The sequence below is a fragment of the Doryrhamphus excisus genome, chromosome 20 (assembly GCF_030265055.1).
Source record: "Doryrhamphus excisus isolate RoL2022-K1 chromosome 20, RoL_Dexc_1.0, whole genome shotgun sequence".
Taxonomy (NCBI): Eukaryota; Metazoa; Chordata; class Actinopteri; order Syngnathiformes; family Syngnathidae; genus Doryrhamphus; species Doryrhamphus excisus.
Genome location: NC_080485.1, coordinates 16,264,679 through 16,282,244, shown reverse-complemented (window position 1 = coordinate 16,282,244; position 17,566 = coordinate 16,264,679). Strand labels below are relative to the sequence as shown.

General features: G+C 45.8%; 1 protein-coding gene across 37 annotated transcripts in view; it reads right to left on the bottom strand.

The window, feature by feature from the left end:
- The window catches only part of LOC131108032 (calcium-activated potassium channel subunit alpha-1a), a 159,843-nt gene extending 143,534 nt beyond the window's left edge, over positions 1 to 16,309 (bottom strand). For all 37 annotated transcript variants that reach the window (XM_058058692.1, XM_058058673.1, XM_058058679.1 and 34 more), the window contains exon 1: positions 15,287 to 16,309. In XM_058058692.1, coding sequence (XP_057914675.1) covers positions 15,287 to 15,577 — 291 coding nt within the window. In that variant the 5' untranslated portion in view covers positions 15,578 to 16,309. The remainder of the gene's footprint in view (positions 1 to 15,286) is intronic.
- Between the last annotated feature and the right edge of the window lie 1,257 nt (positions 16,310 to 17,566).

Here is a 17,566-nt window from a genome sequence, read left to right as displayed (position 1 = left end):
CCCGCCTCGCTAGCGAGACATGTCATGTGAGAACATACGAGGCTAATTTCTCCCACGACCCTCGTGACCTTTGCACCCGACCCCCACTTGAGACAGGTGAAAGGTCGGCTGTTTGGGCAACACCCATGTCAGAGTTTTCCATTTCTGATGGACTGAGCAGAGGTCAGATTCTTAAACGGGGGAAACGACGAATACGTGATTGGAGGCCGGGAGCGCCGCTTGGTCAGCCACTTCCTGGGATTCGTTTGGTTGCTTGTGTTTGATCCGAGGCGCAGGTCTTCATTTGGATTTGATATAAATGTTATTTAAATTATATGAAATTGGATTCATTCATTCATTCATGAACCGCTTATACTCATGAGGGTCGCGGGCGTGCTGGAGCCTATCCCAGCTATCCCAACAACCATTCCCACCCTCATTCATACCTACCCATATGTACCCAAAGGGAACCCACGCTTGCACAAGGAGAACATGCTAACTGCACACAGAGATGCCCAAGGGTGGAATTGAACTCGGGTCTCCTAGCTGTGTGGCCTGCACACTAACCACTCCTCCACCGTGCAGCCCAGTTGGATTCAATCAAACAAAACAGTTCAATGACATTATACTATATCAATTAAAGTAATATAATACAATACAGTGCCCTGTGATTGGCTGGCGACCAGTCCAGGGTGTACCCCGCCTTACGCCCGAAGACAGCTGGGATAGGCTCCAGCACCCCCGCGACCCTCGTGAGGAAAAGCGGTAGAAAATGAATGAATGAATAATACAATACTGAATAAATACTGCATTTCTTTCTGAATAAAATAACAATGATATTCAAATGAAAGACCCATTCAGCTGTTTGTGTTCCGGAATTCCCTGGAACCTTTCCAGCTGAAGAGCCGAATGATAGCTGGTTGTTCCTGGGAAAACCCTAAAGCTATAAAAAGTATTTAGAAATGACAACAATGAACACTACTCCATGAAAGAATGGAAATAACGTAAGTTGACACGACCATAACTCCATAAAATATCTCCTTTAGTGTCCCCATCCTGGGAGTTGGCGCATTAAGACAGGAAGACGACGTTCCGTACGCTAGTAAGACAAAGTGATGGGACATTAGATCATGATAAATGATGCAAATAGTCGCCGGGATCGAACCTGATAGCGCTGCAGATTGCAGGTAACGCCCATATCGGGTATCGGGGGTGACGTCGCCGTATCCACGCACTGACCCAGATTCCACATGGAATGTGCGACAGGCCCGCGGGGGTTCAGAGGTCAGCCGAAGCCCCGCCTCAACGTCAGGCTAATGTTACTGTGTACGTCTAAAGAGAGCCGTTGCGAGGGCGAGGCCGTTAGCATGAACACCATAGCAGTCGCAGCTGTAGTAGTACAGTAGCTAACAACACCGGTCAAGCATTTGCTAGCCAAAGGGGTCTCCAACTTGTAGCCCCCTTTAATGACGTACGCATTCGCCAAGACGGACCCAAACCATAAAGAGAAAGTCTTGACTTCAAAGCAACTTCCTTTGTCAATAAACAACAAAGCTGATCTGGTATTACATGACAAGACCCGGACTCGAGCTAGCCGCTACTGCTAACATAGCTAAACAGCATCTAAGACCTTAAACCAAATGTTCCTTTTCCACCCGTGAGGAAGCCGTTCTGCTCCATTTAAGAGATGGCGACGTCGGACACGGGCAAACATGGCGGTATCTACATGGCGGTATCTACATGGCGGTATCTACATGGCGGTATCTACATGGCGGTATCTACGTACATGGCGGTATCTACATGGCGGTATCTACATGGCGGTATCGACATGGCGGTATCGACATGGCGGTATCGACATGGCGGTATCGACATGGCGGTATCGACATGGCGGTATCTACATGGCGGTATCTACATGGCGGTATCTACATGGCGGCATCTACATGGCGGTATCTATGTACATGGCGGTATCTATGTACATGGCGGTATCTATGTACATGGCGGTATCTACATGGCGGTATCTACATGGCGGTATCTACATGGCGGTATCTGCATGGCGGTATCGGCATGGCGGTATCGGCATGGCGGTATCGGCATGGCGGTATCTACATGGCGGTATCTACATGGCGGTATCTACATGGCGGTATCTACATGGCGGTATCTATGTACATGGCGGTATCTACATGGCGGTATCTATGTACATGGCGGTATCTACATGGCGGTATCTACATGGCGGTATCTATGTACATGGCGGTATCTACATGGCGGTATCTACATGGCGGTATCTATGTACATGGCGGTATCTATGTACATGGCGGTATCTATGTACATGGCGGTATCTACATGGCGGTATCTACATGGCGGTATCTACATGGCGGTATCTACATGGCGGTACCTACATGGCGGTACCTACATGGCGGTATCTACATGGCGGTATCGGCATGGCGGTATCGGCATGGCGGTATCTACATGGCGGTATCTACATGGCGGTATCGGCATGGCGGTATCGGCATGGCGGTATCTACATGGCGGTATCTGCATGCTAAACGCTGCGTCACTAAGTCTGTTAGCCAACACCTGAGGAAGAAGATGAGGGCAGACGAGGAGGAGAGCGTCTCCCAGAGCTAAAGCTCTTGGATTGTGTTTGCGTGTGCGTAGGAATGGTTTTTTTTCCCTCAAACCCACGCCCTCGCCCACTCAAGCCACATTTGACTGGCTGTTGAAAACACGCTGCTGCTTGTTCTTGAGATCTTCCTGACCACGTCTGCCAAAGAAAACGCTCTCTGCAGGAACGCTGTCTGCCTTTGTCGCACTCCTGAGCTGCCGTGACGTTTTTCAGCCTTTAAAGAAACCACTGTGAGCGTGGAAAATGGCTGCATTTTATTTTTTTATTTTTTTTATTAAAATGTGTAAAATTAAAATGTCTGCATTTGAATGAGGAAATCTTCACATTAGAAATAAATAGATTAAAGATTATGATAAAAATGATTATAATAAAAATATAATGACATTAAATATACATTTGAAATTCATGTACATTAAAATGGCCAATTAAAACTATTAAAATTTAAAATCAAAATATTTTTTAAAAATGAATTGAAGTCTGAACTAGCAAAATAATATTATTGATGTTATGATTTGGTATTTGGAAGGCCTTACAGGCAGCTAATGATGAATGCTACATGCTACATGCTACTTTCCATTCAGGTGCTCGTGCTGTAAAATACAATCCCTAATATACACAGACTGGCCACTTCATTAGGAACACGTTTGCTCCAGCAGGATTCATCCCAAGAAGCGTACAAGAAGATAATGTTCTTATTTAGTGAGTGACATGGCCAAGGATGCAAGACCTGAAAGAAGCAATGAGACTAAGAGTTGCAAGTACAATTCCATCCAAGCCTTTGCTGTGCTGTCTCCCCAACATGGACTAGAAGGTTGGAAGAGAGACCCAAGGTGAGGAGCCAGGACTTCATCAACTTAAACGGCCACCAAAGAGCTGCTCTGCTTTACTTTAGGGAGCTCTCCATGGTGCTGAACAAGCCCAGCATGGTTCATGGATAGATACCCAAATTAGGACATTAAAAATAGTTCATGTAATTATATTATGGTTAGGACTGTCAAATTTAACGTGTTAATGTTAACGTTAACGTTAATGACGTGTTACCGGAAGTTTCTGAACGGCGGTAACTTTTTTGTATTTGCATATCGAATTGTTTACCGCAAAGAGATATCCTCTTATTATAGATAAAACTTTTCTACCAGCGATTAAAAGTGATTAATTATGAGTTAACTGTGTAGCAAGTGTGATTAATCATGATCAAAATCGCCCAAATTAGTATATATTGTAAGTTTGCTGATATCAAATATTGATGATAGCAAGAAGTGGTTGAGTATCATGTATCAGAGTAGAGTATTTCCAAGTATTTTTTGGAATAAACAATACTAGCTAGACGGGCGTCTGGCAGGATAAACAGTCTTTAGTTTAGTTTAAGGAGGCTAAGAAGGGAACGTAACAACATCTCCCGCCAGCGGAACATCATCCATGCATCCATGCATCCATCCATGATGATGAATCACGCGCATCACCTGCTGCACGATGCCTCGATGCGGTCGTTGGTGGCGTTGCGCTAAACGCATGGCCGCGTCATCGCCCGCTGCTCGGCTCGTGTTACTCTCAAATTGGCCTGCTCGCTTCCTGCCTTGAAGGATTTCACAGTTTTTGGAGAACTTGTGCGAGATGCGAGATCGTCCCTCTTTAGCGGAGACGTGATTGACAGGCGGGTTGGTGGTGGCGTGCAAGCATCCTGGTGAACGTCAGAAGAAGTCAGGAGGTAATGGAACTTCTCCTCCGTGGCGTTCAGTGGCGTTCACAGCCGCCTTGTTAGCTACGGCGCTGGGGACGGAGCACACTTTGCTTCCGCGGGCGCGGCCACCAGTGCAGGGTGGACCCCGCCTCAACCAAAGACAGCTGGGATAGGCTCCAGCATACCCCCACCCCGGTGAGGATAAGTGGCATAAAAAATGGATGGATGGAAGTGACAGAAGAAAAAAACATATTTCTGTTGCTTGTCTTATTCTACGGACTTTTTGCCAACTGGACGTGGCCAATTATGAAAATGTGACCCAGGCCCCCAGGTCCCTAAGCCCCCAGGCCCCCAGGCCCCCAGCCCCCTGGCCTCCCACCACTGACACAAGGAGACTGCAGTCCCATCCCATTATTTATTCATTCATTTTAACCAAATGGACTCGTCGTTCTTAGCCTACTAGGATCATGTGATCTATTCTTAGCTGGGGGGGGGGGCAGTGTTAGCATGATAGCACGGCTGGCGAGCTGGCCTGCTTGGATGGATTTGTTTACCATCCGCGCCTGGCCCTCCCCGGGTTAACCTAAGCAGGTTTCCATCCTCCATGACGACTCTCCTGACCGCCGGAGAGCGAGCGCGGCATACGTTGCTAAGAGGGAGCCAACCTGGAAAGAGGAGGCACAAGCGTCGCCCGCTGAGATCGTTGAAGGTCACCGCCGTGCGTCCCCTGCACACACAAACCTCCAGGTCTCCATCCTGCACGCCGCACACACTCAAGGGCCGAGCCAGGAAAGGGAAGCATCCCACCAGAGCCGAGCGTGGCCGGGAGTCTGGCGCTAGCATGGCAGCCTGGGGGAGACGTGCTATCTGGAACGCCATCACGGCGTAGGTCACGAGCCAGGCTTCAAATAAACAGTCAGAAAAATAATATTATATTTAATACAGTAATCCCTCCTTTATAGTACTCAATTGCTTCCAGACCGTGTTACACAAGATTCCATAATGGAATGTTCATAAAAGGAATATTTTCGTATATCACAGAAAACCTGTTAAATATGTTTTTTAATATCATTAGAGCCCTGCAGACAAGAGGTAACACCCCTATAGTCGCCTTTACAGACCCGTTATTAATTTTTTACACCACATGGCAACTCTTATGCTGCAGGGACACGGGACAGCCCCTAGCTAGCGAGCTAGCATGACAGCAAGCTAACAGGTATTATTTCAAACTAAAAATAAGAAGTGTGAAATACTCAACATACAATTTGAGAGGTGGTTTTTATTGGACACAAGTTTAGCTTATGTCAGCACTGTTGTGTGTTAGCTTAAACTGTGACCACCACCGTACAACATGCACTTCCTGTTATTAGCTTTTATTTGTTATTGTCTTTTTTAATATATATTATTATTATTATTACTTATTGGATTTATTTTACCGACTAATAATCTCTCTTAAAGATGGGAAAAGAATAGGAGACACGATCCATTTGGAAGATTCCAGCAACTGTTAGCCATCGTTCAGGCGCTAGCTAACAAGCTAGCAGCAGACAGTTTTGCTATGATTGGACACAAACGTTTGCCCAACGTTTGTACGCTAGTAGGATGGTAGCATAGTGGTGTGTCAAACTAGCCCGTGTGCCCTGTACTGCAGTGGCCGAACAAAAAAATACTAAAAAAAATCTATAAAAAATATTTTTTTCATATTTTTGTGTGTCTGGAATAAATGAATTTGCATGATTTCCAACGAGAAAGATTGCTTGGCGTTTGGAGCCAATCAAACGTCTCTCCTCCCCGGTGGAGCCAGGTATACCCTACCGGTCTAACCTTTAACCCCCGAATACTTCCTGGGGTGTGGACGGCCTTTTAATAGCACGCTGACGGGCCAAAGAAGACATAACAGCATGACAGCAGGCCGGCGCTTTGGCTAGCGGGCCCGCGGGCGTGCGTCCGCCCTCATGATATACATAGTCCAGCCGTGATATATGGCCTTCTCCTTGTCGGCGGATTAACATACATCAGCGTGGCGCACTAAACTTGTCCCTAGATGGCCATCAAGTCACGGCCCGCTGAATTAAGGATTATACGGCCTAGAAAAGCGCGGCTGGCCAAAGGAGAATAACGCATGAGTCACACATTCCGGCATTAGACGGGTGTGAGGGACGAAAGTTGATAGTTAGCGCCCGCTAACGCTAACTTTGATAGGGATGTTTTTAAAGCAGGCTAACACGGCTGTAGCTAGCATGGTTGGACAACACGTACAAATTAGTCCTACCATTTCTTCCCTTGTTCGCCAAATCCGAGGTCACATGACTGTTGATGATCTTTTTGGGAAAAGTTTGTGACTTTGTGTCGGTTAGTTACACTCGACTCTACAATTAGCATTAGCATGCTGCAAAAGCAGTTTAATCAGGACGACGCTTGACTAAAAGTTGGGGGAAAATTAATCACGATTAGTCGACTAATTGTGATAACTGTCGGACGACGCCACTCCTGATTAACACAACACAAAAGCAGGCTAACACGGCTGTAGCTAGCATGGTTGGACACCACGTACAAATTAGTTCTACCATTTCTTCCCTTGTTCGCCAAATCCGAGGTTACATGACCTTTGCCGATCTTTTTGGAAAAAGTTTGTGACTTTGTGTCGGTTAGCTAAAAAAAATGACCTTGGGATTCCAGACTCGACTCTACAATTAGCATTAGCATGCTGCAAAAGCAGTTTAATCTGGACGACGCTTGACTAAAAGTTGGGGAAAATTAATCACGATTAGTCGACTAATTGTGATAACTGTCGGACGACGCCACTCCTGATTAACACAACACAAAAGCAGGCTAACACGGCTGTAGCTAGCATGGTTGGACAACACGTACAAATTAGTTCTACCATTTCTTCCCTTGTTCGCCAAATCCGAGGTTACATGACCTTTGCCGATCTTTTTGGAAAAAGTTTGTGACTTTGTGTCGGTTAGCTAAAAAAAAATGACCTTGGGATTCCAGACTCGACTCTACAATTAGCATTAGCATGCTGCATCACACAGAGATCTGGCAAAAGCAGTTTAATCGGGACGACGCTTGACTAAAAGTTGGGGGAAAATTAATCACGATTAGTCGACTAATTGTGATAACTGTCGGACGACGCCACTCCTGATTAACACAACACAAAAGCAGGCTAACACGGCTGTAGCTAGCATGGTTGGACAACACGTACAAATTAGTTCTACCATTTCTTCCCTTGTTCGCCAAATCCGAGGTTACATGACCTTTGCCGATCTTTTTGGAAAAAGTTTGTGACTTTGTGTCGGTTAGCTAAAAAAAAATGACCTTGGGATTCCAGACTCGACTCTACAATTAGCATTAGCATGCTGCAAAAGCAGTTTAATCAGGACGACGCTTGACTAAAAGTTGGGGGAAAATTAATCACGATTAGTCGACTAATTGTGATAACTGTCGGACGACGCCACTCATGATCAACACAACACCAAGTGGTGTGGTTTTGAACTCGACTTCCCTGCCGTGCCTTTCACACAGGCAGTGTCCCGCCTCTGTCGCCGCTCCAATGCAACCTCATCAGCCAGGAAATCGACGCTCTTCGGCTTTTCCCTGCGTTCCTCCAGACATGAAGCTACGTCTCCTGTGACATTCCGACTTTTATAAGGCTAAATTTAACGCTGATAAGACTGCTGACACCTTTATTCCCGAGCGGCGGGCGGTCGGAGGCGCGTGGGCTGCAGTGGAAAAGCGGTCACGCTTTGCCTTCTGCTTCGGGAGAGCTCACCGCCCGCCCGCCCGGCCGGCCGGCCCCGCCCCGCCCGCAAGTGTCAACAACACATGACGGGACACATGCAAGCTCAAGCACCGACCACGGGAACATGCTAGGCACACACATTCCTAGCGTGTCAGACGGACATGGAGGAGCCAGACGTTTCTACAAACGTTTGGAGACACCTTCTCATTCACTAAGTGGACTTTTGGTGTCCTCAATACGACATAGATGTTCCAACTGTGCGCTCGGGTGTGACTTGAGCAAGCACTTTGGTGACAGAGGCAAGGAAAAACCGCTGAATGACAACAATTAAAGTGGAGCCGCGGGTTGACACAAAGCTTTTATTTTGGTGAGCGACCGCGCCAAGTTAGGGCCGCGGTTAGTGAGAGCGACAGCTGACGGCCGGGGCGCGTGCACGCGCTCCACGCCAGGCTGCAACAAAATGCAGCTGGTGTGTTGCCAGGCGCAAGAGGACACACAACAGACACCTACGCAAAGCCATTAGCGCTAAAGCGCACGGCGAGGCAGAGCGCTCCTTACTTATTGAGACACGCAAACACGACGGAGGGATTTGAGGCTTTCAATTAACGGCGCGCTGGAATGAAAGCCGAGCTTCAGTGCGCAAAAAATCAATAGCAACATTCACTTATGGAAATGAGTTGTTGTGATGTCAAATTCCCAGAGGCCGCCGCGGATCGGCGGCTCGCCGGATGAAAACAACAACAAGAACCGTTGAATTACGGAACCAGGAGTGAGTGAGCAACCCTGCGGGAACAAAGAAGTCCGAGCAGACAACTTTCCTGTAACATGAGCATCGCTGACCCCCGCCCCACCCGCCCCCGATGAGGCTAATCCTGCTACAAAGATCTCAAACATGCGGCACTCAAAGTCAATACCCTGCCATGAAAACACTCCTTAGCGTGACTTCTTATTTGCATGAATAAAAATACTGGTTACTTTCTTCATCCGTTCATATGAAGCTTGTTGTTTTCTTGAATCGAACCTTTATCATAGTTCATTGATAACCGTAATGATCGATGGCCGTGATAGGCTAATATTTGCAAAGTAGGATTCAATATTAATAAATGGAATAGCTGTAGTTACGGCAGAGAAAACCTGTTTATGACTTTTTTACATTAGAGCTCCGTCGACATGAAATAACACCCCTATAGTCACCATTCCACTCCTGTTATTCTTTGTTTACATCACATTGCTCAGGCTACAGGATGACTGCACCACCGCTACCACAGAAAGCTAGCGAGCTAACTAGTTAGCCGCTCCAATTTGCTTACTCTAACTAAAATTGTGTTTCAAACTAAATGGGGAAGAAGAGAAACTTACCACTTCCACACAGAATGAGAGGAGAACATTTTTTTGAAGAAAAGTTTTATTATTATTAGAGCCTGCTGAAATGAAATAACACCCCTATAGTCACTTTTACACTCCTATTATTCTTTGTTTACATCACGTTGCTCAGGCTACAGGATGACTGCACCACCGCTACCACAGAAAGCTAGCAAGCTAACAAGTTAGCCGCTCCAATTTACTTACTCTAACTAAACTTGTGTTTCAAACAAAGTGGGGAAGAAGAGAAACTTACCACTTCCACACAGAATGAGAGGAGAACATTTTTTTAAGAAAAGAGAGCATTCATAAAGCATATGACTTTCTAAATACAGATTTTATTATTATTAGAGTCCTCCTGAAATGATATAACACCCCTATAGTCACCTTTACACTCCTATTATTCTTTGTTTACATCACATTGCTCAGGCTACAGGATGACTGCACCACCGCCTCCGCAGAAAGCTAGCGAGCTAACTAGTTAGCCGCTCCAATTTACTTACTTACCACTTCCACACAGAATGAGAGGAGAACATTTTTTTGAAGAATAGAAAAGAGAGCATTCATAGAGCATATGACTTTCTAAATATAGGTTTTATTATTATTAGAGTCCTGCTGAAATGAAATAACACCCCTATAGTCACCTTTGCACTCCTATTATTCTTTGTTTACAACACATTGCGCAACTGCAACATGTAGGCTACGGTATCACTGTTGGGACACAAGAGAGGGTTTGCCGTTTTAAACCTAGCCTGGTCACCCCAATGCTACATAGAACTGGTCTTTCAATATTTGCTGACTAATCATAGTCCATAGTCTCCCACGAAACAGCCCACATTTATTCTTTCCTTTACAAAAAATACTAGAAAGAGTTTAGCAATGTTCCAACTGCAACGTGTACTAAGTGTACTATTAGTGTTTTCATCGAAAGTCAACACAAAACCGAGTCAGGACTCTTTGAGGTCCCACAGGGTTTTAGTCGCCGGAAGTCGGAAACATCCGACTTCAAAGTGTTTTGGATCAGCAAAATGGATGATTAGCATGAAAACCACCTGACAAGCTGAGCAGTACTGAGTATTAGAAATACTTATTTATACTGTACATGCTAATACTGTCATTTAATCCACTTGGAGATAAAAAAAAAATAATGCTTTTTGGGACTAACATCATTTTTAGTTGGAATTGTTAAGTCGGTATTCCAAGCGTTTCCCGTAGAGAAGAAAGTATGAAAACCCTCACTTCCTGTCCCAAATGAGAACCAACGTAGACGTTGTGAGAAACGACGGCGTCACTCACCTTAAAACGCTAACGTCCCCTGCGGTGACGACTCATTAAGAGGACAACGTTTAGACGCGCAAACAATCGAGTCACACAACGCAGAATGACAACAAAGCTAAATGTCAAAGTCAGAGGCGAGCTAGCGTCCAGGTTAGCGCCGCCACGTACGTCAACCTGCTCCTTTCAGCTGTTTGGACGCAAACGATTGTACAATCCTGACAGACGTCGGCGCCACGGTGCCCGTTAACACTCTCTTGTTGCACCTCGGGGGGGTTGAACGTGTCGGGTACAGTAGCTGCATCAGCTGCTTGTCACCAAAACACGCTGATGTTTGAATGCTACGCCTGTTCAGATGTTTGCACACACGGAAGGACTTCTCCGTATCAAGGACTTCTTATTATGAAGGACGTCTACATGCATGACGCATCATTATTTTTGGAATTATTTTGGGGAGAGTTTGATTTTGGAAGAAAAACAATAACAACTGATAATAAAATATTGTTGTCATAAGTCAACAAACTATGAAATATGAGTAGCAGCAGCAGGATGTAGAAATAACCAGAGGAGCTCCAAGTCTGCTGGAAGTGCTGCTGATTGTCACTTATCACGATTAACAAAATGGAGTCCACCACCAGTTTGATGTCTAAAGAAGGAATAAAGTCAGTGATGGGAAATTGAACGAAATCCAGAGCAGTAATCACGTTTTCCGCATTTTTGTTTATTCCAGACCTGACCGTGAGGGAATGTCCATGAAGTAGGATTCCTTAGTGTCTCACAGCTGGCATGGGAACGCCATGGTATCCTCCTGGTGGAGCTGGAGGTGGCGGGGGGCCGCTGAGACTGCTGCCCCCGCGGTGGGATATGGAACGTAACAGAACGGAAAGGACCAGGATTCCTTATTTCGAAATTATTCTCACAGTTAGAACATAGAACTCCTGTTTACAACCTTCTAAATATGTTTTTTAACATGATGAGAGACATCCAGACGTGAAATAGCACCCCTATAGTCACATTTAGTATACTGAAGAGAAAATAAGACACATTTGACACCAATAAGACATAATTCAAGGTCATGCATGTTAGCATTGGGAGTGTTTTTTTTTTTATTCCCTGTTCTATGCAGTACTTTCTATGTTCTATATTGTCTTATCAGTGTAACATGACTGACATCTAGTGACCAGTGTGTAATATAATACTACATATCATCACAACATGTTTGAATGTGTCTTCTGAATGCCTTATATTTGTATCTTATCTTGCTTAAATGCTTCATTTAGGCCCGGAATGTGTCCGATTATTATTGAATATGAATATTTTTGGACATATTTTGGGTCAACTACTAAATGGCAGTGATGTATTTGTGTATTTTGGAGATTAACCGTACTATTAAACAGCCATCCGCTATAGTATAACTACTCCAGGTAATGCTAGCATTAACACTGGAGTTCCCAGTAAATACATACGGAGTTCACTGATAAGGAAAGAGCAAGATGTTTGCTAATAGCTTAGCATGTCTGCTAACCTCAACAATTGCTATGTCAACATCTTCAATTCGGAAAAAGGAAAAAAAACAAATGACCTCCTGATGATTACAGTTTCACCAAAAAAAAAAACATGTAGCCGCTACAGCCGTTCATGCTAGTTGAGAAAAAGAAGTGGCTTCTTTCTTTGCTGCCCCCCCCCCCAACCACACATTTCCCACTAACAGATGCATCATGTAAGAACTTCTGGAGGTGGCATGACGCAGAGAGGCTAACTAGACGATTAGGTAACCAAACAGCAGAGAGGAAGAAGCAGCATAACAGCAACACGGAACACGGAACACGGAACACGGGAGAGGAAAGTCATGCAAGGTGTTCCATCGACGCAGGTGCTCCTCCTGTTACGTACCGCTTCCGTTCCTGCACTGTGATGTAAGCCCACTTTGGGTGGAGGTCCCTTCTTAACGCTAAAGCATACCTCACTCTGACAGGACTCTGCAAAGAGTGAGAGACCGGCTTATTGGGAGGGAGGTGTCGCAATAATGAGATATTAGCAGTTATCATTATCTATTTCATAGCACATATTTATCCTTCATAATGGTTTCAGCAGCTTGGACAGGATTCTAACATGAGGGAGTATGTCTTATTTTCTCTTATGTCTACTAAAGTTGACCATAGGGGTGTTATATCATGTCCAAAGGGCTCTAATAATGTTAAAAAATGTATTTAGATGTCGCTAAACAGGTTTTTTTTTGCTCCGACTGTGAAAATATTCCATTTATAAATAAGGAATCCTACATTGCGGATTCACTTTTCACAGTCTAATCTGGAACCAATTAACCGTGATAAATGAGGGATTACTGACGTGGACTTTGGGGCTTGTCATGTGATCAACAGAACTTTAGTTCTCGGTTAAGACAATACAGTACGTAGAATTTTAGGAAAATCAGCACCATTTTATGTGGAGTTCCTCATGGATCATTGTTAAGTCCCCCTGGTATTGATTGCACACGCTTGTTATACCAACATGTTATGTCCACAAGACCATATATTCATATTTGTTTCTGGGGGGTCAAAGAATTCCCCCCCGAATGTGCAGACATTTGCTTATCAGAGTCGCTCTGGAACCAATTAATCGCGATTAAAACGGGATTAGTGTATTTTTAAAAACTACAAACCACATGAATTTGACTTGAATAGTACGATTGTATTTTTTGCCCCCCCGGTGGTTGGGACCCCCGCCTTTAACGGCAGCTATTGAAAGCGTTTGCAGGCGATCCGCGTCATGTTTTCCTGGCTGCATCTCCATCTCCAATCATCCCCTTAAAGCCCAACCATCAAGAATTAGGACACAGCTGTGAGTCAATGACATCAGCCTCATTTCCCCCGATTTCACTTCCTCTTCTATCCTCCCGTTGGCCGCAAAACTGCGAGCGGAGTCGACTTCCGACCCCCCTCCAAACGAAGACGCATCCTGTTTCTGACACTGTCCGCTCCAGTCAGCTGAGCACAGATCCAGTTTCCACCTCCTAATACTCCTAACGAGCCTCTTCCCTCCACAACAGCCCGAGTGTCAAGCCCCCCCAAAGTCACCCAACCGGATGACGCCGCCTTTCCCAAATAGAAAAAAATGGCAGCACAGAGACGTGGTTCCCTTTCTTTTACGAGGAGACCCGAGCGGCGGCGGCGGCGGCGGCGGCGGCGGCGGCGGCGGCACCACCGGCAGTCACAAGATGGATACCTAAATTATACTGGTGTGTTTTCCATCGGTATCCTTGCGAGACGCGTCAGGTGCGATGGATGACACGGAGCAAAGAACACAACGATGGCGGCGGGACGTCGAAGTGATAACCGGAACCTGAACGATCCTTCATTGCAAATGAAAGCTGTCCAGATGGGATGGAACTATCGACCCCGTGGCGTCTAATTGTCCCTGATTGATGACATCATTGGTGTTTACACCTTTTGAAGGCAAAACACATCAACCTGGCAGGGATGCTATTGGCTCCATCCAAATGTCCGAGGAACGATCACATTCTGGATTAGCAGATTAGATTCCGAGCGTTCACATGTGACAGATTAGGTTCGATGCTGCAACAATCTGGTTTGTTCACGATCACCCAAAATGCCAAAACAGATTTCATCCACACTTGACCAAACAAACCGGTTCACGTAAACAAAGTCTGGGGGATTTGGATCACTTGAACACATGGACCTGCAGTTACAACCTCAACCAGTAGATGGTAGTGTAGCTCTGCGTAGGATGTCCCGAGTAACAGCATCAAAGGTCCAATTGCTCAAACCACCAAGTGAGGACCACCACCAGGTTGGTGGAACGTTGGCAGAACTCTACAAACTAAGGTCTTGGGTTCTACGGAACTTGGATGTTCTGCATAAAACGGACCAAATAGACCAAGGATCCTAGCTGTGATAGCGCCTGTAGGAAAGGCACCAGTATAAACAAATGGCCGGGTTCTGTATGAAAGGCAGAGACCACTTTGGAGGATCTCTGCAGAAAGAAAACAAACAAGAGTGTTGGTCTTAATGAAGTCTGAGTTCCGTGTATCCGACTACACAGCAATATGGAGGATCTACTGGTTTAGGTCTGGGATTTTATGGACTCTTATAGACCCAAACCGATCCTCCAACCAGGGCGCTCTTGAGAAGAAATCCCGAGTCCTAAGACGTGACCCCCAGGTGTAATCTAGAGGTCTCTTGTAGTCCAACATGACATATCAGCGCTACGCTAACACACAAACACAACGTGTCATTTATTCCCAAACAAACGGGATCATTCCGGTCACACACGCAAACACCTGTGGATGTTCCTCGGCATCAACACGGAACCAGGCCAAAGATCACGGCGGGCCGGGGGCCATATAGTACACTTTCACGTCAGGTGAACACGCATCAAGGTCAAAGCAGATCAGCCTCCATCCTCCCATCCATCCCCCCATCCATCCATCCATCATGGACGCCGGCGCTTTCACCTCCCGCCTGTTTATTTACATCTCCAACACGAAAGCAGCAGCAGCAGCAGCAGCAGCCATGATGGAATCAAAGCCAGCCGAGGACTCTCCAGCGTGACTCACACAACAAGCAAGTGGCCAGAGTGGAAAAGAAGATGGCAGCCCTACCTTGTTTTTAATGTTGCAGTGGCAGCAAACAGTCCACAGGTACTTGAGGGTCCTCCACAGCAGGATGATGAAGAGCCCCCCGAAGAAGGTCACCATGGAGGAGGCGAGGAATGCCCACCACATGCGCTGCCCATTATTGTCGCAGGGCACCTCGGACGAGAAGGGAATGACGACGTCTTCCATCTTGGAGATGAGGATCGAGGAGTCCGCTTTGGGGTGAGGGTTGCTATTGCTTGTCCTCATAGAGCTGTCGCTGCCATGGGGGACGGTGCCATCCGCCTCGGCTAGCATGGAGGAGCCTTGGAGAGCCTGTGCCAGCGTCCCCAGCCCCACTCACCAGCCATATTGCTCGGGGAAAGAACAAAAAGAAGCTTCGAGCGGCCCCTCGTCGCCCTCCGTGCTCCCCGACGACCACCACCCTTACCTTCCTTCTCCTTGTAGCCGAAGATTAGCACACGCACGCCCGCTTCGGAGTCTTTCCGTTTATTGGTGGCAGCGTGACGCACGGCGCACGCAAACCTGCCCGAAATAGCAGCGCTACAGAGGCATTTGGATCCAAATTGGGACTTAAAATCGGCAAAAAAGGACAAAAGTGGTCCTCAGAGGCTCCCCTGCTTCCATGGCAGAGATGGCCTCCGAGGCAGCCGCTTGGTTAGTCCGAGTCGTGGCGCACCACGATACGCTGGAAAGAGCCCCAAAAGTTGGATGTTATTGTGACCGATAAAAAGAAGAAGAACGCGGACGATCCACGGCGGTGACACCGAGATCTCTAGCCGTCTTCCATCCGACCTTCCTGGCTTCCGAGGGGGCGGTGATCGATGTCACTTTCGCCGGGCGAGGCGATGGTGAGGGCGGGCGTTTGTGGCTAAAAGATACGCCGACGACTCGACATGTTCCGGCGGGCGTCGTCGTCGTCACTCAGCGCCGCCTCGGATGTCGCTGAGGACCGGCCGTGCTGCGTCTCTCCGTGTCCGAGTCCGTGTCCGAGTCCGTCTCCGTGCGCGAGTGTCTCCCCATCCGGCAGCCTCGCGAGCAAGCGTGCACGGCACCCAGCCGCCAGCCGAGCGCCTGTCAGTCAAAGGAGGGGGGGCTCCAGGGGGCGTGGCTTGTACAGGTAGGGGGCGGTGCTAAAGTGCTAACAATAAGGATTATAATCATAAAAGAGGATGATGATGGGGAAGTGGAGCTGAATAAAAGCTTTGCCTTCATCACGCAATCATGATGATGATGATTTAGGATACATATTTCCAGTTCACAGTTAAGTGGGGGGGGGGGGGGGGGGGTGTGGTGAAGGGGGGGGGGGGGGTCTAAGCGGTGACCCCTGGGATTGACCTCTGTGGCTCAAAGTTCCATGTGACATCTTCACTTCTATCAGACAAATCCAATCAATCGATCAATCACATGCACTATGGACGTAAGTATTCGGTCGGTTGAAGAGCTTCCTGCTCCCGGGTCAAAGGTCACTGGTCTTGTTGGACCTGAGCGAGGCCCAGCCTGGTGGAAGCTTGGAATGGTGAACATTCATAGTAATACTCAGACCATGAAGCATTAGCAGTAGCATTAGCATTAGCATTAGCGATAGCGATAGCAGTAGCATTAGCAGTAGCATGAGCATTACCATTAGCAGTAGCATGAGCATTAGCATTAGCAGTATTGATACTATCATTATCACAACAACTGCATTCTATTTACATATCTTATTCTATTAGCAGTAGTAGTACTGTATTCTATATTTGTGATGCTGACATACAAATTAGTGTTATTATTCCAGTTATTGCATTTATGTATTGTATTATTATTGTTATGTATACATTTGATTTTTTACAATGAGTAGTAGTAGAATTATTATGGTATTATTGAATGTAAACTGTCTCAGTAGTACCACTACTGTAATAGAATTAGTTTTAACACCAATGTTATTTTTTTATCCGTTTAAGTATTTCTTATATAGTATGGTTAAGATATTTATATTTGATATTTAATATACATTTAAAATTTTGATATTTAAGTATTTTGACACTAGTAGTATTTTATGAAATATTGCACATTTGATAAAAAAAATACTTCAACATTTATATTTAACATAGCAGTCAACATTCAACAGCAGCAGTTTTAATGTATTTATTGTATATTTAAAATATTATTTTTATGTTTACCTACTTATTAAAAATAGTATTATTATTATACTATTGAAACTATTGTATGAGTACTGTAATAATATTTACAGTATTTTTCTTATTTTAATTTTTCAATCATATTAACTATTTCAAATGTTAGATG